This window comes from Hyposmocoma kahamanoa, unplaced genomic scaffold, assembly GCF_003589595.1.
Source record: "Hyposmocoma kahamanoa isolate Upper Pololo Valley unplaced genomic scaffold, ASM358959v1 63, whole genome shotgun sequence".
Classification (NCBI taxonomy): Eukaryota; Metazoa; Arthropoda; class Insecta; order Lepidoptera; family Cosmopterigidae; genus Hyposmocoma; species Hyposmocoma kahamanoa.
Genome location: NW_020653851.1, coordinates 8,791,803 through 8,813,684, shown reverse-complemented (window position 1 = coordinate 8,813,684; position 21,882 = coordinate 8,791,803). Strand labels below are relative to the sequence as shown.

Genomic DNA, 21,882 nt, shown 5'->3' with positions numbered 1-21,882 from the left:
ACACTTAGCTGCTATTTTTTCTGTAATTATTTAAAAATTTGATTACTGTTTCCGGACGAATACACAAAACGCGCGAGACAACGAATATTATTTTTCCTTATTAGGGTGTGACAATATTAATCATAACAATGAAAGTGTAAATAAAACTTAATAAAACCTACGTATTAATTGACATATTAATTAAAGCTCATGGGTTTCATTTTCCCTGCTTTTTCTTATTGTATCAATGGCATGCACTGTAATGCTTGCAATTGTTGCCCAGGGTACACCAGACGGACAGTAAAGGGGTACCTACGTACGAGGTTCCTTTCGTGCTCCCCTATTAGCTAAACACTTTTTCGTACGTAACTATACTTAACACATTTAAATTATATTACTTACAGTCAAACTTGTGCGTCGAGAGCACATCAACCTTGACACTTTGGACTTTGGACCGTTCTTATTGCAAGCGGCATAGAGTTAAATTTAAGCTTTCGTTAAGAAAATTGTCAAGCAACGGGTCTTATATACATTATTATGAAGGTTTCCAACCTAGTCAGTTTCTATACATGAAAGAATTTATTTATCTTGTTCCGGTGAAGCAATGTAGTAAAAAAATCTATGTACAGCTTATGGAAGTGCTCTCAAGACGATCTCAGTGTTAGAATATGGTAAGGATCCTTGTTATAGACGTTGCAAATAATTATTTTCGTTGATGAAATTGACGGGACCTAACAAACAGTCTAAGTTTTCTTCGCATATTCAGTTCTCTTTCATGCAGGTTTGATTGTTTATATAACTAACTATACCTTTATATACTTTCTATTCGTTTACGCCTATAATAAAGATAGACAGAACTAAATCAGCCTAATTGATCCGCGCATCAGATTGCTAATAACTGATTATAATTCCAAAATAGAGACAAACTGAAATCATTCTAATATTTGAATTAATGTGAATATCGACAGGTGCTTCTGTAGGCAGCACTAGCGGGCACTCGTCAAATGGAGTCGCCGCCAGATTTTGAAACATATGTAAATGAGAGGCATGCGAGGTTCAAAGGCGCCGCCGTCGGCCCTTGCCCGCGGCCCACCCTTTTATTAACCACGGTTTAATTTAACATTTATGTGGAATTAAAATTTCGATAAATGTTAAGTGCAAGATTAAGAATAGCCATTCATATTTATTTCGGTCGGGTTTGGTTGATGGATTTTCTTGGAATTATTGAACTCTACGTAAATGTTGTTAACCATTTTTATTCAATAATATTGGTTAAGATGTTGAACTTTTGTTGTGTTTTGTGATGCAGTATAAAAACGTTCTTACCACTGATGTAGTAGAATGGATATTGTATGTAGAATCAGATATGTAAGTTCAGGAGATCAGTACTATTGTCTCTTCATTAATCATAATCAGATGCATTGTGATTAATAGTCCATTTCTTGATTTTTAGTAAACTACGTCCAACACTGGGCCGTATGGTAATAACACAACGTAGAAGCAAATACAAACAGTTCAGAAATATAAAAATATATTACACGAACCGGCTTACGAATGGACTTTTGTATTTTGCTGATATTTGCAAAAGAATAGCTAGTAACTAAGAACTTTTCCATCTAAGTTGTGTAGTTAGCTGCAAGTTGGCGCAGTTACCGGCGCCGACCCGGCGGACCTGTGTTTGCACATCCAATTCTATCCCCCTTACTCCCTAGACCCCACTCGCTATTTTAGAAATATCTGATGCTTATTAAGTAAGTACTTTAATAGATTTTCAATCTCTGAAGTTGCTGATTTAGATTTTTATAATATTCTTTAAGACCTTCCAGTAAAACCTACATGGTATTTTGAACTCGCCATAAATACGTATTAATTGTAGTTGTATAAAAGTATTAACGTCACCTAAATTCCGAACTGTTTTCTAAATTCAAAGTAAGTAAAAATGTAAGTATTGCTTTTATAATAATGGTATGTGTTGGCTGTATTTGGGAACGGTACGTGGTGAGTCACTACATAACAACGTCATCTTGTCGCCACCCCCCGTGGATCACATCAATCTGCAATCCCTGATGACTAGTTATTTTCACATGTTAAATTACGTACGTTAATATGGACGGGCAGTAATGCAAAAATAATTTAATTAAAGCACAAAACTAAATGTTACAAGTAACACTAAATGTTATAATTGGAATTCTTTTATTTATGATATCCAGTCGAACAAGTCGTGCTAACACTGCACTGGTGGTAACACCCCTGCCCATAACAGATGCAATCCAAATCAGAGCTTTTAATCGTAAAGAACGAGGTGCATTACCATTGCGCCCGTCACCTTGAGATATAAGCTAACAAGTACCGTGTACCTGTTAATTCATCAGCGCCCTTACCCTTTAAAATCAGAACGCAGTAATGTTCACATTGCTGCTTGACGGCATAAATAGTTAGAAAGACATTACATCTCAGGACACACTCTTTCACAAGAAGGTCTACTGTTGCTATGACGAAATGATGATTTTACCAACGAAACATTTGCTTTTACCTGGTATATTAATTATTGTTATTATTTTAGCCTTAGGCTCAACTCACACTGGCGCAGAGTCGAAGCGCCGCGTCGCGTCCTGTTTTTCAACTACAATGCCTGGCCACGCGCGTCGATGCGCGACGACGGCCGCATTATTGCGCCCGGATCACAGTATACTCGGCGTCTGACGCCTCACTGCGCCCAAGTAACGTGTGGAGACGCGCGAAGCCGCTCGACTGAAACCAAGCGTCGACGCGCGACTCCATAATTGCATACACAAATTTGTGCCTTAATAATGGGAAAATAGAAATGAATATGCTATAGGCGGAAAACGCGATGCGTCGCGACGCTTCGGCTCTGCGCCAGTGTGAGTTGAGCCTTAGCGTTACTAGCGTAGTGATGCCGTTGATGTCCTTTGTACGGTGGGATTATGCATGCCAGAAAGCGTTATCAAACCAAAATATTTACTTACATCTAAGAGAAGAACATCCTTATGTTTATTCTATAAAAAAAACTCATTGGTTAGACGTCAATTATTTATTAGGAATAACATGTTATTAAGCTATTAATAGGTATATTATACTCTGAATATTGAATAGGCTTTAGCTAAGTTGAAATATTTCGTCTGCGATCGATCTACTGAAATTATTATTAATTTTAGTAGATCGATTATTACTAGTCTAAAAAAATTAAATTGCAAAATAAGGGTACAATAATACGAATAAATAAATTTATAATCTAAGCAATATTAGCAAAGTAATTATAATAATAAAAAACAATATTATAATGATTAATTATATAAAGTGTGTTATTTTTCTGAGAGTCGTCATCAGATGACTCTTTATGTAATGCACCCGCCATAATTAGCTCAGATAGTTTTATTTCTTGGTCATTTTTTCAGATTTCTAGTTAAAAACAATTACTAGTCTAAAAAAAATTAAATAGGTAAAATAATATAAATAAATGTATAATCTAAACAATATTAGCAAAATAATTAATTGTAATAATAAAAAATAATAATGTATAAATATAAATAATATTTATAATGTATCAAAATGATGACACAGGTGTGTTATTTTTCCGAGAGTCGCCATCAGATGCACCCGCCATAATTAGCTCAGAGAGATCAATTTCTTGATCATTTTTTAGATTCTTCAGAAGTTCATCTGTAGGAATTTTCGCGTCATCCGGAATTTTCGGAGGGTTGAGACCTAGAGTAATATAAGCGCGACGCAATTGACTCGCATTTACCCAGCCTCTTTGGCCAGCGTCAAAACTTTTCACCACAGCTTTCAAATGCCTTAAATCGATAGAAATTACCTATGTTCAATATTTACAAAAATTTTAAGCTTAGCATAAGTGCAACAATAGAGATTATTTGAAGTTTCTAAACCTTTATCTAAAAATATATGCTAGGACTGCTTCCTACGGACATAACTACAAACCTTTCTTCATATAAAACAGGTAAACGCCCAAATCCAGCCCGGTACAACATACAATCGTCCAATATTTTGACTAAATGCTCAAGTGGTCCACCAGGAGCATCTACTAAGATTTTGGTCAAAAGGAAGCGGACCAATTCTGTTATACGACGTTCTTTCAGGTAGCTTTCAGTATTAGATACGATGCCTAAAACATGCTCACTTAATACGAACTTTCTTGAGGAGCGCATAGGCGTGGGAGTATCCAATTGATTTATACATTGGCATGGAATTGAACAGTTACATATACGTCCGTGATCTGATAAGGACTTTGAGGCATAAGACTTAACACTCTCTTCATCTTCGCCGCAGGAGGGTTCCATTACTTTATATCTCTTCGACCGGTTACCAAATAAATCAATATTAAAAATAAATTACTTCTGAAGTTTAATAAAATTAAAAATTATTTATAAAATATTTTCTAAACATTTAAACGTTTGTCACGTGAAGGACGTTTCATGTTGACGTTGTCCAATTTGTTGGTAAAACGCTAATTCTCTTTGGTAAAACGGTAATACGTGGTTTTTTTTCTGAATGAGTTAAGGCGATAATAAATTGGTGTTATTAAAAATAAAAATCTTTTTTGACTTAAATCTTGGGTGCGACTCTTCTGAGACCCATCGCATAGTGTTATTAATGTTTATTTGTTTTTGTGATGCTGTGTTTGTGTTGTATAAGTAACCCTTAAGCGCCACATTCATTTGATCATTATCAAATAATTTCTCAAATTTTATGATTTTGTCAAATTTTTTATCGTTTCCGGTCGTGTGTGATGCGTTTGACAAATAATGTATGTACGTGTTTGATGGAAACTAGATATACGGACAATCATGTTTGAAGGTATGTTTGTCAAACCAAACTTTAGTTGTCGCCAATGCGTTCACCTTAATAGATTCAGGGTCGTATTCCAGAACTCTACTATTGAGTAGAGCTCAAGTCAGGAGTTGAGTATGATTTAAAGCACTAGAAATCATACTCGAGTCCTTGCCAATAGGGTCGTATTTCCAGTGCTAGAAATGATACTGAAGTCCTGACTTGAGCATTAAGTAAAGTTTTGGAATACGACCCTTGAAGTAGTCTGGTTCTGTGCGCATATTTCTTTTGACAAATTTTCGTGGATGTTTTTCTCTTAATTTCAACCATTCTATATACCATACCAACGTATATTTCTTTTTTCTTAAAACATAATGCTAGAGTTAATGTGAGAAACACTTTAGTATTTTTCTTACTCATTGCACAAATTATAAAAAGATATGATGTGACTCATTGCATTAATATACTTCGGTACGTACAGTACCGACACACGACTGTAGAAAGATACACGACTGTAGAAAGAAATGACCGAATGTATACTACAGACAAGTTTTTTAAACTTGTTTGATAGTTTATTGGATCGTTTGCGACGTTGTTTGAAGGATAAATTAGACAAATTAGGGGCACTTTACGGTTACTCGCGCAAGCCATTACACTTAAAAAAAATTGACAATGACAGTGACATTGACATTTATTGCTTGCTTATTTGTGCTGGAAGGTGTGCATGGAATTTTTAGGTTAACAATCGACTTATTAAATAAATTTTCATAAAAATGGGGAAAATCAGAAAGCTGAGACCTTCTAAACACAAAAAGGGAGGAGCTGATAGTTCGGATGAAGAAGAGCAAGTTCCGATAGATTCGAAAGAGAACGCAATTCAAACTATCTTAGACCAGTTACAGGTGAGAAACCAAACTTTTATTTATTTATTTTTCAATTAGAAGTAATAAGAAACTGCTGTGCCGATTATTTTGATCGTGAAAGTCACTTTTCAAATGTTATCAGCTTAAGTATTAAATTTAAGTTTTTTTGTTTGTCTTTTAGGCGGCGAATGTGGAAGAAAAATATTGCGGTTTACAAACGTTTGCAATGTTGATAGAGAATCCAGAGAACGTCGAACAAGTTTTAAGTCAAGGCATAGTGAAGAGCGTAGCTCCGTTGCTCTTGGATCCTGCTGGTTCAGTCAGAAATGCAGCTGCAGGGGCTCTAAGAAACTTGTCTACTACGAAATTGGAGACCTGTGAAGCTTTGATGGAACAGGATGTGATGACGCCGCTCGTTATGTATTTCCATGAGGTAGCTAGTAGATCTGTTTCAAATAATATAACATATATAGGGACTTTTTGATAGAGCTCCTCCAGCTCTATCAATATATGAGAAAACTGATTTTAATATTTTAACAAAGGTTTTTATTAAAATATATATAATGTGAAAAAATACACAACTTGACTTGAAGAGAGTTCTATGAGGTAACAAAGTAAATTTGAAAAAGAATAACTCTCAATGTCCCACTGACCAGTATGTAAAAGATTGCACATCTATGCTCTGACATCCTCCTCAATTATTTACACCTGGCTTTCCTTATACTATCAAAAAACCTTGTCAGTCATGAACACTCAGCACACACCCATTTTTCTACAGCAAAACTCATACTTGCCCTTTAACACTGCTTTTGTTAAAGCATCAGCAACCAAGTACTTGGTTTCTAAATACTTCAGCTTTATGTTATCCTTTTCTAATAAAATTATAGCGAACATCAATATGTTTTGTCTGCTGATGTTACACCGGATTTAGGGCTATTGCCATAGCAGATTGGCTATCTGTATGTATCATAATAGGTAACTCCTCATTGCCTGTTGTTACATTCAGAAATCGCTGTAGAAATATGGCTTCTTTTGTAGCTTCTGATAAGCTGATGTACTCGGCTTTAGCTGTCGATAAGGCTGCACATCTTTGGTTGATGCTCTACCAAAAAATGGCTCCATTTGCCATCTTAAACACATTGTCGGAGTATGATCTTCTGTCTATTATATTTCCAGTGCAATCAGCATCTGCAAAACCTTGAATATTTCTACTAGAGACGTCTTTAGAGTATATATAGAAGTGCCATGCTCTTGGTACCCTTAAAGTATCTCAAGATCCTTTTAGCTACGATCCAGTGCACTTCATCATAACAATTGCAGAATTTACTCATGAAGTTTACTGCGTGTGCTATATCTAGCCTTGAACATACAGCTATATACATCAGTGAGCGTATCAGCTCTCTGTAGGCTAAGTTTTCTTTTGCACACTCTTTCCCTTTAGTTGTCCAGGAGCTGCTGGTGTACTAACTGCCTTGCAGTTTTCATCTTGAACCTGTGAAGAAGCTTTTCAATGTAAACCTCTTGCTTGATTTTAATGCAAGCTTCGGATAGAGATCCAACAAGAAATTGTTGGATCTCTATCCGAAGAAATAGTTCAGCTTTACCTAGATCATTCATTTCGAATTTTGCCTTTAATTCTTCCCTAACATTTTGCATCTCCCCCTCATTGTTATTTTATTTTAAAGGTACACAAACAGAATGTAAGCATCACATGGTAACAGATACAGTTTGATACATTAATAGCCTAGACCACATTCCAAAATAATAATAATAATATAACGCACACACTCAACATAGCCATAGAACACTTTCGCTGTTTTGTAACGGTTCGTAATGCATATCCTCATTCCCTAAACAAATGGTTACTGGTACGGTTTTTTCTTTTGGTTTTGTGACATCGTGATACATTTGGTTTTCGAAAAAAATAACATCACATGCTCTATGAAGTTCTCTCGTTTTAGGATCAATCTATCTATAACCTTTCGATTCTTCACAATAGCCAACAAAAACAGTTTATTTACTTTTTGAATCGCATTTGGTTCTCTTTTGATTCGGAATGTGAATATATGCTTTGCATCCAAATACTCTAAGATGACCATTTGTAGTTTGCTGCCAGGGTAGGATTTCTATTTTTCAAATGTACTGAGTGGAGTGATGGTGCGATTGGCACGCTCAGCAACACCTTTCTGCTCCGGTGTGTATGCAATCGTAAGTTGAGCTTAATACCATGTTCTCTCAAGAACTTATCAACTTTCATATTAACGTATTTGCCTTCATTATCTATCCTCAACACCTTCAGCTTCTTTCCGGTTTGAGTCTCTGCAAATTTCTTAAACTCATTTAGTTTTTCAAAAGCCTCACTTTTCGCCTTGAGAAAATATTCAAAAGTTTTTCGCGAATAGTCATCGATAAATGAAATATAAAAACTAAAACTTGTAAGGTACATGCCTTACAAGGACTCTCAATAAGTATGCAAATTTTTGTACGTGATTTTTGATCACCTTGCTTAGCAACTGAATCGTCAGCAGCAGGTGGACTCTCAACATATTGCCATAGATCGTCATGGACTAATATGCACTCAATATCAAACTTCCAACTGTCAAAGTTGCTACTTCCTTGTAGCTTCTCAATCCCAGGAAGTCCAGACCAGACATAGTACTCATTTCTCTAACTAGAGTATTATTTATAGGAATTTGGTTAATCTCACCATTAATCTCCCTATGATTCATATCACATAATCACGTTCGACTAAATCCGTTCTACTAAATCTGTTCACTCAATATTTAGTAGCTGTTGGTTCTCATAACCTGATAGAGCTCCTCTGGCTCTATCAATAAATGAGGAAACTGATTTTAATATTTTAACAAGGTTTTATTAAAATATATATAACATGAAACAATACACAACTTGACATGAAGAGAGTTCTACGAGGTAACAAAGAAAATTTGAAAAAGAATAACTCTCAATATCATACCGGCCAGTATGTAAAAGATTGCACATCCATGCTCTGACACTTTTAGTATTAATCTATAGTTTACTATTGATATAAATCTACATTATTCAAGTATTTTCTTATTTCAGCTTGCAGAAACTTGGACCCCAGATCCTAATTCTAAGTTCAAAGATGAGGATGCTGAAACTTTTGTTCAGAATGTACATTTGCTTTTGAATTTATGTGAGAGCTCAGGTAAACATAATTAATAAATAAGTGATACAGCTATTTAATTATATTTAATAGAGATCGCAGTGTCTTTAAGTTTGAATAGAATGAGTAGTGCACACAAATGAACTGTGCATATACCTTGTTTTTAAAATACTAAGCGACAGGATGAACAAAAAAAACAAAAAGTTGTGTGCCTGGTGGTAAGCAACATGCCCGTCTGTAGCAGTTGCAGTGCCACTTAAAGCTTTAAATGCCACTGTGCCTGCATAAATAGGTAATGTGGCAGTACTTCCCTGGATGAACTCATTCACCAGGAGCTCTTCTGCTACTAAAAGTTTGCAACATAGGCAATATTAAAAGGGAAAGAAACCTTTTAATTTTACAGTGACCATAATCACATTAAAATATTCTATAACCATGGTATGCAGTTTATCATTGATTGCAGTGTAATTTAGTCAAGACAAAATATAAAAATTTAATTAACTTAAATAAACTCTTCATAATAAAGTTTGTTATGTGTCTCAGCACTATTTTTTGCTATATATTAAGCTTACAGTAGAAGTCTGATATTGTTAATTTTTTGTTTACAATTTTTCTTTATTGTGAAAGAAAACATGTATTTATTTTTACCTGTATATTTATTTTTGTACAAATATTGTACGCATTTTACTGAAAACATATTTATTTTTCCTTTACAGAGCTGGCCATCAAGTACCTTGGACAATCAAGAATATTAGACATCCTATGTCGCTACTTGGCTATATCAGTTTTCAGCACAGATATAGTTACAGCAGTTTTGCAATGTCTATTTGTAGTAGTTGAAGATAACCCAGTGGCTATAGAAAAGATAAAAACTAATGCTAAAAGCCAATTGCAAGACTTACTGACTTTGGAAGGAGATAGTTATTCTGTCTTGTTAATAAAGACTTTAGCTGCAGGAGTAATTGTAAACGCATGTGGTGGAAATTTAACATCATTGCCGGCAAATGTTATAGTTCAAGTCATATTGATACTTGCTCATACATTGTCTGTGGATCACAGACAAGCATGTAATCAGTTGTCGAGTAGTGTCCCATTAGCAGATGGAGCTGGCAAAGTGATTGCACCTAAAGGAAAGGAAGCTCAAGTTTTAGATACACAGCTGAAGTCAGTTTCACAACTGTTAGACGCTCAGCAGAGTTCTATTGAGATTATTGCTAATATTTGTTCTTGTGAGGGTAAGAGTAAACTGTATCTAGTTGTTACTCAATCTTTTATTATAGGGCTCTTTTTTTATTTAACATTTCCTTTTATGACTTGGAATTAATTTTTGCTCTTGCCATATTTTACTTTACATAGATACAAATATTATGTTTATTGATTCATAGATAAATGTTTTAGGGTACAATACACAAAGTACTGAATATTAAAAATAATTATAATATTATCTATTTAAATATTTATTTCAGATGATGAAACTTCAGACAACAGTGGAGAATCTTCTGACAGTGACGAGTTGGGTGATGAAGATCTTAGCAATGGTGAAATAACAAACCTAGCTGAAGACAGAATCCCACCAGAAGTTATGGAAGCAGTTATATCCTTAGAAGTATTTGATAAAATCTGGGCTAAGACACAGTTGCCTGCTGAAAATGTCATGTTGATACTGAAGGAGTATGAAGGATCTAAATCCGTTTTTAAAAAGTAAGTGTGTTTTTATAGCTACCTAGAATACATATCTCCTTGAGAGTTCCACAATAAGAGATTGATGATTATGTTTTGGAGAAGGCTGCAGCATCTCCTATTTTATACTCGTATTACAGCTTATTGCAGTCATCAATTTGCCTATCATTCATAACCACCAGAATTACTTCTCTTTTTTTAAAAAACTTGTCTTTTATTTGTATACCTTGTCGGTACATCATACAATATTTCACTGCCTCTAGTCGAATGCTTACCCTGCTGGTCTGTCATGCAGAGATCCCAGATTCAAATCCCGGACCGAGAAAATATTTGTATGGCCTACACTTACTTCTTTCGTGAGTTTGGGTGTAATTTGTAGTTATTTATTTGTGTGTCCATGGCACCCGCTATTCAGGGATTCCCTAGTGCGTGGCTATGAGTGTGTAAAATAAAAATTAATATGACATATTGTAGTGAATGGAAAGAAAAGCCTCCATTTCGTAATCTCTATTTTTATTTAATATTAGATTCCGTACTATACAGTAATTGTTGTTCCAGACTTTACAATCTACAATCAGGAGCACTACTTTGCATTAACAACATGATATCAACTCTACCTATAGAAAACCTAGGTGGAGTCAATGGTGTGTATAAGATATGGGTAGATGCTGGAAAGTTAGTATTCAAACAGAGTGCTGAAAACTTGACACTTTTGGAATCTGCCACTGCAGTAATGAGGGCTGCTCTTGACAAAATAAAATTCAGAGAAAATGGGAATTATAGTAGACTTGACTTGTTTAAAGAGTTGGCTTTGTCTGATATCGAGGTGAGTTCTTATTATTTTAAAAGGCTAATAAAAAGATACTTAAATATTGTATTGAAACTAGCGAGTATGAAATAGGTATTATATGCAATGCTGCATAGTTGTTGTTGACGCGAGTGCTTGTATTGAAACTTGAGCAAGTGAAGGATTCTAAGATTGAAAAATAGAATTCTGAGCGTATCGAGGGTTTCAGGGCATGAGACGCAAAACAACTTCGCTGCCGAGTGGAACACACAACTTTTCACCTCACTATAGCGAGGAAAATGGTATCTGTAGTTCTTCAACGAATTGAAATATTTTAATAAACAAAATTAGTTATCGTTGTCAAAATTTAAAATAAAATTTAAACCCCTGATACAAAATAGTGTACTGTAAAAATTCAACATTTGGAACTTAAATATTTTATTTATATGTTTCATTCAGAGTGCAGGCCCGGGCGCACCCGGGCCCGTGCCCGCCTCGAGACAGGCGCCGATGCGCGCGGTCACTGTGAACGCAACGAGCGTCTCGTACATTTGATTTACACGCAATCGCGCCCGCACCCGCGCCCGCCGCCACTCTGAACAAGGCGTAAAACTCATATAATGGAGTTCCTATTAAGTTACCAACAACTTTTTTGAAAAACGCCCCTATGTAATCTTCTGCATATCATAATTTCTATCTAGTTTAAACAGCAATTTACTCTTCAAATTCAATATATACAATATGAATAAACTACGCCATCGACTCGCCATTGAAGAGCAGAATACCATAAATAAGGAAATAACAATGGCAGTTGAAAGTAGGTCAATGGCTAGCCACTGACACTGCCACTACTCTCAATTTTTAGCAAAATACCAAATATACAAAAACCTGGGTTCAGCATCAGATTTTACTATATTACACACGGTTATCGTATTATTAGTGATATTTTATTTGTTGATTTGTGGGAGTAAAATATTCTAAACTTTTGCTATTACTAGCGTTATATCATAAGCGGCGCTTGCGCCAGCTGTTCATAGACCACGACGCCATTTGATTCCACTTATAGTGTATTCATTGTCTTACACAAGCAAAGATTTGACCGATTTTTATTGATTTTGAAATTAATTAACTATAATTAACGCTTAAAGTCCAATGATTCATTTCCAATAAAAAAATATTTTTTTATTGGAAATGTAATATGTACATAAATGCAGCCGCAGTGGCGAAAATATCGATTTCATTTTGTATGGAAATTAACCGTGACGATCAGCCTTAAGGATACTTTCTCAATATGGATAGACTTTATAGATAGCGGTTAATCAATTTGTATCAGCTAGACTATTTGACTGTTTAGCATTAATCGGCCAAAAGAGATCGACCTATATAATTATGGTATGGTGTAACGGGTTGGTTTACGCAACTCGACGGTATAGCACCTGTTTTGCTTTTAGACTTGTACTATTACTAAAAATCTTTTGTCAAAATGTGATGTTTTTACATTAAAACCTTAATTTCAGATGATGTTGACAGGAATCAGAGAATGCGAAGTGCCCGAGATAAGATCAAACCTTATTCGTATGATTGGCATACTAGCCTTACTACTTGTGAACAATTTAAACGAAGCCACTTCGAACGTGATTTGTGCCATAACCGAATTTATATTAGAACAGGCACACAAAGAGAATGAGGTGTGGGTATTGGCGGAAGCTGTAGATACACTAGTTGATCTGTATTCAGAAGATGAAACTGATGCTTTAGCAGCTAAGGTGAAGTTAGTTGACAAATTGGCTGTTTTCGTGCCTATTCTGAAGAATAAGGTGAGTAAAATTGTAACAAATTATTTAGTGTTTAAATTTGTATAATAATAAATCCCAATGGTGACTATTATGGTTGAAGTTGCACAAAATTATTATCACAAAGTAACATATACCTACATTCTGTTTGTGAACGAATATATAGTAAGACGAAAGTTTTGTTAATATTTAGTAAAGAATAATAAGCGAATGTGTATCAACTGTAATAAATTATCCTAATAAAGACTTTTTAAATACTATATTATTCCTGTTTTTGGGTTAAAACTGTCCAGGTACAAATGACCTTTTGTAATTAAGACTGCATCAAAATGTTCGTTTTAGTAGTCATGTTCCCGGAAATTCATCTGCGAAATTTAATTTGAAATACACCTTAAGGTTTTCGGTGAAGGAAAACATCGTGATGTACGTCGAAGAAACCTCACAACCGTCGAAAATCGTGTAAAGTCTCAACTTGCATTGAGCCAGCGTGGCGGACTAGGACCTAAACCCTCGCCTGAGAGGAGACCCGCGTCCAGCAGTCGGACGTATAAGTGGGTTGATGCTGATATAGTCTTAGCCCTAAATAGTAATGCAAACTTAAATACCCAGACATTTCTTACTGCTCATTTTTTGTTACTTACCTGTAATTTGGAAAATCTCTAGATGAGCAAAACTTTTTGATTGTTATCACTCGCGATGCCACTTTAAGGCGAGATTTAGATTGTAGGAGTTAAAGTGTGGAGAGTCGCTCCTCGCGTCTCACAATCCGTGCGCTGAAAATTTATATGAATAAAATAAGAACAGGCGGAGAAAATTTAAGGCTCAACTCACAATGGCGCAGAGTCGCAGCGTCTCGTCGCGTCCTGTGTTCCAACTACACCGCCTGACGACGCGCGTTGACGCAAGACGACTCTCGCATTAGTGCCCCGGGATCACAATGTGGTCGGTGTCTAACGCCTCACGGCGCCCAAGTAACGCGCGAAGCCGCTCGAATGCTACCAAGCGTTACGAGCGACTCGATTCCATATTTGCAAAACACACAATTGTGTCTTAATAATGGGAAAATAAAGATGAAGATTCTATAGGCGAAAAACATGACGCGTCGCGACGCTTCGACTCTGCGCCAGTGTGAGTCGAGCCTAACACAGATCCGACAAGCGCCCGATGGCGACTGGCGATGCAGTGACCGGCGCGGCGAGTTGTTAAACGGCTAAGCAAAGTCAAAGATCAAAGCAAAGTAATTTTCAAATTTTGTGATAAATGTGAATTTAATAACTATTGGGCTTCAGTTGAAAACCAAAATTTAGCATGTTCTCTGTAGTACATACATAAATAAAAATATCACCATAATATAAAAATTATGTCCAGAGTTAAATATTTTATTCTTAAATTATTCGTATTTCATTTTAGCCTGTTTTCAGGATTTTATATGATCAGATGGAGTACATCCTGTAGTCTTATTAACACGTTTCTTAGACAATATCCTTACGTGTATCGTATATTTTTTGAAACCCCGTTATTTGATAATAAACACCTAAACCATATGATCTAGAAAAACAGTTATTCCTGCTTCTCTGGTCACTCGTATTAAGTTCATTTAGCTTTTTTTAATGTTACAGGCAAGGCAACAAAAAAGACTTCCAAAAGCCTACAAAGCTCTGGTTACCACTGCGTCATCAAATCTACCAAGATTTATCAAGTATAAGAAAGGGAGAGTCAGTAAGTTGAAATAGTACAACATTGTTACGTCTGCGTACTTTAAGTACCTATACAGGGTTGCTTGGTTTTACAAACAGAATGTAATTTGATAGTAAATTAAAACTTGTATAACGTTTCTTAAATTCTGTTCGCAATTTTAGCATCCCTTTAAAGGATTGCAGTCAGCAACCCAATTCAATGTAAATTATATATCTAAATAATCAATTTTACATATTCATATAGGAATTTAAGTATAATGTTTATTAAAGTTACCTGTTATAGTAACGAAAGTTTTATTTTCTTTTTTGAATAATAATAGACTTTGATAAATTAAATAATTTATTCTTTTTATCAACAATCACTAGACTCTATTTTCTAGTCCCATAGTGTAAAAACACGTATAAATAATTAGGAATCTTGTACATTTACACGCGAGTGTGCGTCGCTCATCGAGTAAATAACCAGAAATTGAGACGAAATAATGACCATACATTACTGGTAACTCATCAGTGATACATCACTTATAAATATCAACTCTCGTTTGCACTGAAATTACAAAATAGAAAGCTGAAATAGTGCAACGCCAACAACTGACCTGTATCTACGTCTCCGTATATTCCAGAAATATTCGGTATTTATTGTAATTAAGATAATATCTCTAACAATGGCGTGCTGTTCCATTCGGTGATGCGGGGGGAAAAACAGCAAAACATCTAATTACAAAACAAACTAAATCAAATTTCATTTATTTCAAAATTAAATATTAAATTTTGCAATTTTCGTCCATTATAGCAAAGCTCAAGTTATCTGGTCGATTTGAAGTGAAACAATTAACGACACCCGTCAATTGTTTCGAACTCGGGCTGGCCAATCGTAGCGCAGTTGTTACAGTAGTGATAAGGCAAAATAGTTTTCATACAATTTAAATGACATTTCGTCTCTATTTTTGGTTATATACTCGATGGCGTCACTACTATCTTAAGGTCATTTCTAGGACGAATAAACCAGTCACTTACACCGCTACGTTACAGGCCCTGTACTATCTTTTTCCGTCCGACACCCGTCCAAAACAATCTAAAGACGCATGATGCGAATGAAGCTTCATACTGGGCATTGTCTTTTAAATCAGGTCGAGTATTAATTATCTGACAGTAATTGTTTCGGACGTATGTCGGACGCAGAAAGAGAGTAGACAGACACCCTTCTCTGTGTAGCCATGGTATAATAAGACAAGTATATAACTTCATATAAACGTAGCAACGTGCCGTGTAACAGACGCACACATTCGCATGATTTCGCGATGAACTCGCGGTGCATAACGCTGGTCGTCGCGTCTTCTATTATTATGCGAATGTGTGCGTCGGTACACGGCGCGCGACTAGCGTGCACACATATAAACCGCGCTGCTGCATATGAATGGAATCACCATACTTGTATTATTACACCATGGTACAGCCTCGACTCTAAATGAAACATTGGAAAGACTTTAATAAAACAAAATATACTGCAATAAAAAAAGAAGACCCGTTTGTAAAAAAACGTACTATAGCTACAAAACAAGAAGATAATGTTTCATCGACATCAGAGCCTTAATGTCGATGGAATGTTTTGATTCAAATCAGGGCGGAGCCGAGCAGTATCTGTGAGTGAAGATTATTATGCTGTATAATATGCTATATTTGATTAGGTAATAATCACCGACATGGATGATATTTTCCTAATCTTCTGTGGTCTTGAAAAACAATGAAAATATTTAAATAAATATAGCATTCGATTTTGCCCATCTCTAGTCATCCATGAACCGCTATACTAAATCGTAATGTTAAATTTAAATTAAGACATCCCTGAAAGTGGCCTCAAATAAGTAATAAATTATACCACTAAATTTAATTACCACTATAGGTTAACTCAGTGAATATAAATTACCCTCAACTTCTTCGAGTCAATGCTTAAACGTTAGCTACTATGAAGCCTACACAATGTTATCACACACCTAATAAAGCAAATAAACCATAAATTATGCATTTTTGTATATCTAACTTTTTTAAATTTTTAATAAAAATATAAAAATGTTTTTGATCTAAGGCACGAAATATTCTTGAACTAGGTTCCTATTACAGATTTACTAAGATTTACGCTAATACATAGATATCGTTGCAGATTGTCTTGAAATAATTTGTCTTCTATTTCAAGTGATTAACACATTATTATATTGTATTTTAGCCTTTATATCCAACATTTTTCAGTAAATACACGAAATACACAATTTTGAGATCCAATGACATATTCTACACATGCAATTATATAAATTTTAAATGTGTACCTATTTAATGGGAATATTTTTATATTGTACTTCGTGTTGAATAATGCAAAAAGTTAATTTAGGTAACTAATATTACCGTTTACAGGCGAAGGTGTACTGCAATCACTGCAGTTACTCCTTTTAGGCTTTGGTATAGGATTGGGCGAAGTCGGAACATCGTTCTTATCGAATTTCTTTTTAATATCCGATACCGACAATCGAGGTCCAGAGAAATCTTCCTCCAGAGCCGCGTTTAATTTTATCACTTCTTGTTCAATTTCCCTTCGCACTTTGTCGATTTCCATGAACTCTTTTTCAGTGCTTGAAATAGTATCGATGCTCTGTTTCCGTGACGTGTTCTCATAAAGTTTACAGATAACCTTCTGCGGCTCTTTATTGGCGTTTGTATCCGTTATACTATTCTCATTTAAATTAATATCATACGTCACGTATGGGGAATCCGTAGTGTTTGTGAGACTTTTAGATCTTTTGTTGGAAAGGGTATGGAAGTCTTCTAAGTTTCCTCGTCTTAATCGAATGTCGTCCTCGTTGACGCTTGAGTTTCGTCTATATTTAATAATATCAACTTTGGGGAAACTCACAGAGTTTAGAATGTCAAAGTCGGAACCAGAATTTTTGTTTGTATCTTCTGCTCTAGGTGGTTTTGTTGGTAGTCCGTCTTGAATTTCAAGGGCTTTATTCTTTGATATCGGTTCTTGTTTAGCCTCTATCGTTGCTTCGACTAATTGAGTAGTAACATTGCCATTAGCATCAGGCGCCATAGTTTTTTTGTTAAGGTCTTCATCTTCGACAATCTTAAGTTCTACGTCCAGGTTTACACCTTCTATGTCTAAATCAGACTCGGTATCTTTTTTTTTATTTTGTTCTGTAATCTGCAAGGTTTCAGAGGTCTCGCTGATGACCTGAAAGTAAAAAGATCAAAATTACTTATAGCAGCGAGTAAATAAATGAACGTATTGTTTGGTGTAAACACAAATTTGAAATCGATGTCGTGTTTCGTCTCTAAATACTGGATTATAAAAATCTAAAATAAATGCGTAAAGTAGAATTATAATAGCAATAGAGCTCCTTACATCTAGGTATTGTCACCATAACCAATGTTTTCAAGTGTGGGGTAGTTTTTGTTAGGGCTAAATAAAGGTCAGTGAATTAGGATTCAATGAAACCGTTGATCCAGCACGGCATATAAATAAACGTCCTTTTTTACTGTCACGACTACGGCGCGAGTCTTTTTAAAAACAGCTCGAGTTGTCGAGTTTGCTTGTATGATGATCAAGTCTTATTAACAAAAACGCGTACCTTCATTTTAATTTTAGAGTCGAGTCCTATGAAATGAAACCGTTTTTTAAATAGGCCTTAAAATACAGTCTCTTTCAACACTTACTGCAACTGTTATGGGTAAGCGTGTCGCTTATTCTTATCACCAGGCGCACGAATCTCATCAACAGATATCATATAAAAGATGAAGTATTACCGAAACATCAGAAGCTCCTGGAGGTGGTGGCGGGGCGCGTTTTTTCTTCCGCCTTGAAGCTCGCACGGGCGGAACGGGGTACTCGCCGAACGGCTTCGCGCTCTCTACGCTTACTTCAGAGCCTAACGCTTCACTGCGGGCCATCCTCGGAGTCTCACTGGAAATGTGATGGTATACCAAAATGCAATTTTTTGTGACCGTATGTGTAAGCCATTATATTACGCAGTACATTTTGGACGGCATTTTTTTATTAATAAAAATAATCATACTTTTTTATTCGTATATTATCTATAGGTCATCGCTATCTGTCAGCGTGATAATGATCATACTTGCATGTTGTATTAGATTGTGATTAATACTTTACCAAACACCAACAACAACATCATCAAATAATATTTTAATTTGTTTGTTTTCCAAGTTTGTTGACGCCTAACGTGGCATTGAGTATTAAAGATAAATGTATAACAATGCTAGACGGAGTCATAATAACATCATAACGTAACAGCAGCCATAGTAAAATAAGGTCACATTTGCAAAATGACACTATTCAGGACAGAGGTTTAAAGTTTCTACGAATGCAATTAGTCGATCTCTTTTTTATATTTATATAGGACAGTTATAAAATTGCACAATACATACTTTGTTTCATGGAGTTAGGTTGCTGCTAACGCTAAAAATCAACTTCATGAGTTGATAACGACTTTACGCATTAACTGCATGCTACTGATCTCGGCTGCATGAAGTCGCTTTCGACTGCATGCAGTTATTGCGTGAAGTCGTTATCCGAGGCCTCGACTGTATGAAGTTGATAACAACTTCATGCATTAACTTCATGCATTAACTGCATGCACTCGAAACCGACTTCACGCAGCCGAGATCAACAGCATGCAATTAATGCGTGAGTTCGTTATCAACTTCATGCAATCGTTGTCTCGGCTGCATGAAGTTGATTACGATTTCACGCATTAACTGCAAAAGTGCAGTCAATCTGTTAGCAGCTTTAGTATTGTTTTTATGACGTTCATGTGATAAAATTACTTTTAACGTATGATTACATGTGGCATAATTAAATCAAGGGTATGAGCTATTAATAAAGGTAATCGTAAACCGACTTTCTAAACAAACAATAATCACACAGATGTGAGAAGTGACATCATTTTGTAGCATAGTACGTAAGAGATTGCCTATACCTATAATATGCAGAACTAGCTATAGCTACAAACCAGCAGCAATGTCATATTAAAATACAATGAAATGTTACAAAGTGACACTGCCATTATCTGTTAATCTTCAGAGCAGGAAGCGGGTCTTAGACGGTTTATTCTTATCCACACAGGTTCTTAACAGGAGGCCGAAGTCGTTTAGTTGAACAATTTTAGAAATCAAATTCTTTATTCATACATGTTATTGCACACACCCATTTCGATATGATATAAAATTAATGACTTAAAAAATATATTATTTAAATTTTTTCCTCTTTCTTATTGAACATGTCAGCGTTATTAGAAAAACGTATTGTTTTTAAAAAAAGACTTAATAGAACACAAAAACTTCGCGGCACTGCTTGTTGGCTCAGGTGAAATGGATTGGAGCAACCCACCATTATGTCTCAAAACCAAAGAAGTTTCGCAGACAAATTTTTACTATAATACACTTACAATGTACATTACTTATTCTTATGTACAACTTTCAAAAGAAAAATATGGTTTCTATTGGTCTAGGCTTTCTTTATTAGACCAGTCTGGTCAAGTCGTTAACAAGAAGTGACATAATAAGCTAACCAAACGAAAACTGTAGGTAAAAGGTGTAAAGAGACGGGTCAGCAAGGCCGGCTACCTTGATCGTTGTATTTACAGGAAAACGGTTCTAGAGACTATCCATAAATTTTGAAGATATTTTGATCGGCATTCACAGTTTTTGCAAAACTTTTTTATGCCATTCGATCCGGTCGCTGGTAAGGATCAATAGTCTCTATCGGACCAACTGAGGTAAGAGTACTCGAATGTCAGAAATCGTTAAAAACCTTTTATTATTTATTATCTGACTGTACCATTTTTTCAAAATCTGTGAATGCCAATCGAAATATCTTCAAAATTCATGGATAGTCTTCTAGAACCGTTTTCCTGTAACTACAACGATTAATGTAGCTGGCCTTGCTGCCCCGTCTCAAATTTACACCCTGTATAACACACTGTCTGTCACTCCGCCGTCGTATTGTACAGTTATCTGTAGCAAATTGACGGCGAAAAACTTAAGAAGAAATATACGTATTCTTCTTTTAGCGTGATTTTTTTTAAATATCAGTACTATTACCTTAAAACAATATAATTTGCAAATTTGCCCTTGTAACGAAAAACGGCACAACTATGCGTACTTTATACAGCAGTTGTGCCTTTTTTCGTTCCGAGGGCAGAAATGTTGATAACGTCGTTTTTCATTTGTGTATGTGACTGTATCACAGTGACTCATTGTGTACTTTATGGCCTCTTTCAATAAAATCTTCCCAAAAAGTGAGCGGCGAATGTCACATATTAGATCATTGTTTGTGTTTCAAGCGCTTCGCCATTGGATGATGCTACAAATTTTTTAGGATATTAAGGTAGTGACATCATCAACTTAGGTAAACGATTTTGGATTACGTGTAAGTACATAAATCTACATGTAGATAATGCGTATGTAACTACACAATGTTAGGTATACAGCTGAATTATTGTTATTTTAATTTCAATATTACTACATGTTGTATACAGGGTTATTTGTAAAATTCTAACAACCACGCAGGAATAGTCTTGCGTATAGACCATAGACCATAGCGCAGGTATAGACCATAACTACAACTTTTTCTATGACTTTACAAAACATAATAAAATAAATTTCCCAAAAATAAACTTTTAAGTTTTTGTTGTAATGTCTGACACTATTTAGATCTGTGCCTCTACCATGAGTCTACTGTGACAGTTCTCGCTAGCGACAACGTAAAATATTTGTATACAAAATGTTACTTCATCTTGTAACCGCTAGGGGCGTTGCATAATTTGGCATAGAAAATTGTGAAGCAATTTACGCGGTCGCTAGCGACAACTGTCACAGTAAACACACGGTACAGGTTCTTCTCGGCGTCCCCCAACGCCCGCTTCTGTGTTTTGCATCATATACACACAGAATTATAACTGTTTAGAGCGATCTACCTATATATTTTTATTTTTGTACGAAAGTAAAATGTGATGATGTGAATTATTAAAAGTCAATGAACAAAAGTTGTTTACTAAATAAAAAAATAACTCTGTATCCCTTTGTATTGTAAATTGTAAACCTTTCCACACCTACAACA

General features: G+C 35.4%; 3 protein-coding genes across 5 annotated transcripts in view; 1 reads left to right on the top strand and 2 right to left on the bottom strand.

Annotated features, from left to right (window-relative positions):
• Nucleotides 1–3,544: 3,544 nt before the first annotated feature.
• Nucleotides 3,545–4,314, bottom strand: LOC113230510. The gene is made up of 2 exons (XM_026464475.1): nucleotides 3,940–4,314; nucleotides 3,545–3,794 (listed from the first exon to the last, which is right to left on the bottom strand). The coding sequence occupies exons 1-2, from the start codon at nucleotides 4,296–4,298 to the stop codon at nucleotides 3,545–3,547; spliced, it is 609 nt and encodes a 202-aa protein (XP_026320260.1). The 5' UTR covers nucleotides 4,299–4,314.
• A 1,109-nt stretch (nucleotides 4,315–5,423) lies between these two features.
• On the top strand, nucleotides 5,424–18,637 carry LOC113230116 (HEAT repeat-containing protein 3). Of its 2 annotated transcripts, XM_026463882.1 has the most exons (9): nucleotides 5,424–5,690; nucleotides 5,833–6,084; nucleotides 8,733–8,838; nucleotides 9,513–10,031; nucleotides 10,263–10,497; nucleotides 11,035–11,302; nucleotides 12,781–13,080; nucleotides 14,676–14,775; nucleotides 18,526–18,637. In XM_026463882.1, the coding sequence occupies exons 1-9, from the start codon at nucleotides 5,562–5,564 to the stop codon at nucleotides 18,534–18,536; spliced, it is 1,920 nt and encodes a 639-aa protein (XP_026319667.1). In that variant the 5' UTR covers nucleotides 5,424–5,561; the 3' UTR covers nucleotides 18,537–18,637. The 2 variants fall into 2 exon arrangements, with proteins under 2 accessions (XP_026319667.1, XP_026319666.1); XM_026463881.1 differs by lacking the exon at nucleotides 18,526–18,637 and having other exon boundaries at nucleotides 14,676–15,036.
• Nucleotides 7,012–21,882, bottom strand: part of LOC113230117 (FK506-binding protein 5) — a 35,080-nt gene continuing 20,209 nt past the window's right edge. Inside the window, exons 4-7 of one of the 2 annotated variants that reach the window (XM_026463885.1) lie at nucleotides 18,552–18,708; nucleotides 17,154–17,979; nucleotides 13,698–13,829; nucleotides 7,012–7,143 (exon numbers count right to left, since the gene is read on the bottom strand). In XM_026463885.1, the coding sequence (XP_026319670.1) occupies nucleotides 13,816–13,829; nucleotides 17,154–17,979; nucleotides 18,552–18,708 (997 nt within the window). In that variant the 3' untranslated portion in view covers nucleotides 7,012–7,143; nucleotides 13,698–13,815. Of the gene's footprint in view, nucleotides 7,144–13,697; nucleotides 13,830–15,654; nucleotides 17,980–18,551; nucleotides 18,709–21,882 lie in introns of those variants that run through there. The other variant, XM_026463884.1, reaches the window with a different exon arrangement.

Excerpts from the sequence above, each read along its gene's own strand:
- LOC113230510 (XM_026464475.1), bottom strand. The coding sequence starts at position 4,298 with ATGGAACCCTCCTGCGGCGAAGATGAAGAGAGTGTTAAGTCTTATGCC. Across the intron at positions 3,795-3,939 it reads CCTGTTTTATATGAAGAAAG|GCATTTGAAAGCTGTGGTGA; the intron begins GTTTGTAGTTAT and ends TATCGATTTAAG.
- LOC113230116 (XM_026463881.1), top strand. The coding sequence starts at position 5,562 with ATGGGGAAAATCAGAAAGCTGAGACCTTCTAAACACAAAAAGGGAGGA. Across the intron at positions 6,085-8,732 it reads TCGTTATGTATTTCCATGAG|CTTGCAGAAACTTGGACCCC; the intron begins GTAGCTAGTAGA and ends TTCTTATTTCAG. Across the intron at positions 8,839-9,512 it reads GAATTTATGTGAGAGCTCAG|AGCTGGCCATCAAGTACCTT; the intron begins GTAAACATAATT and ends TTTCCTTTACAG.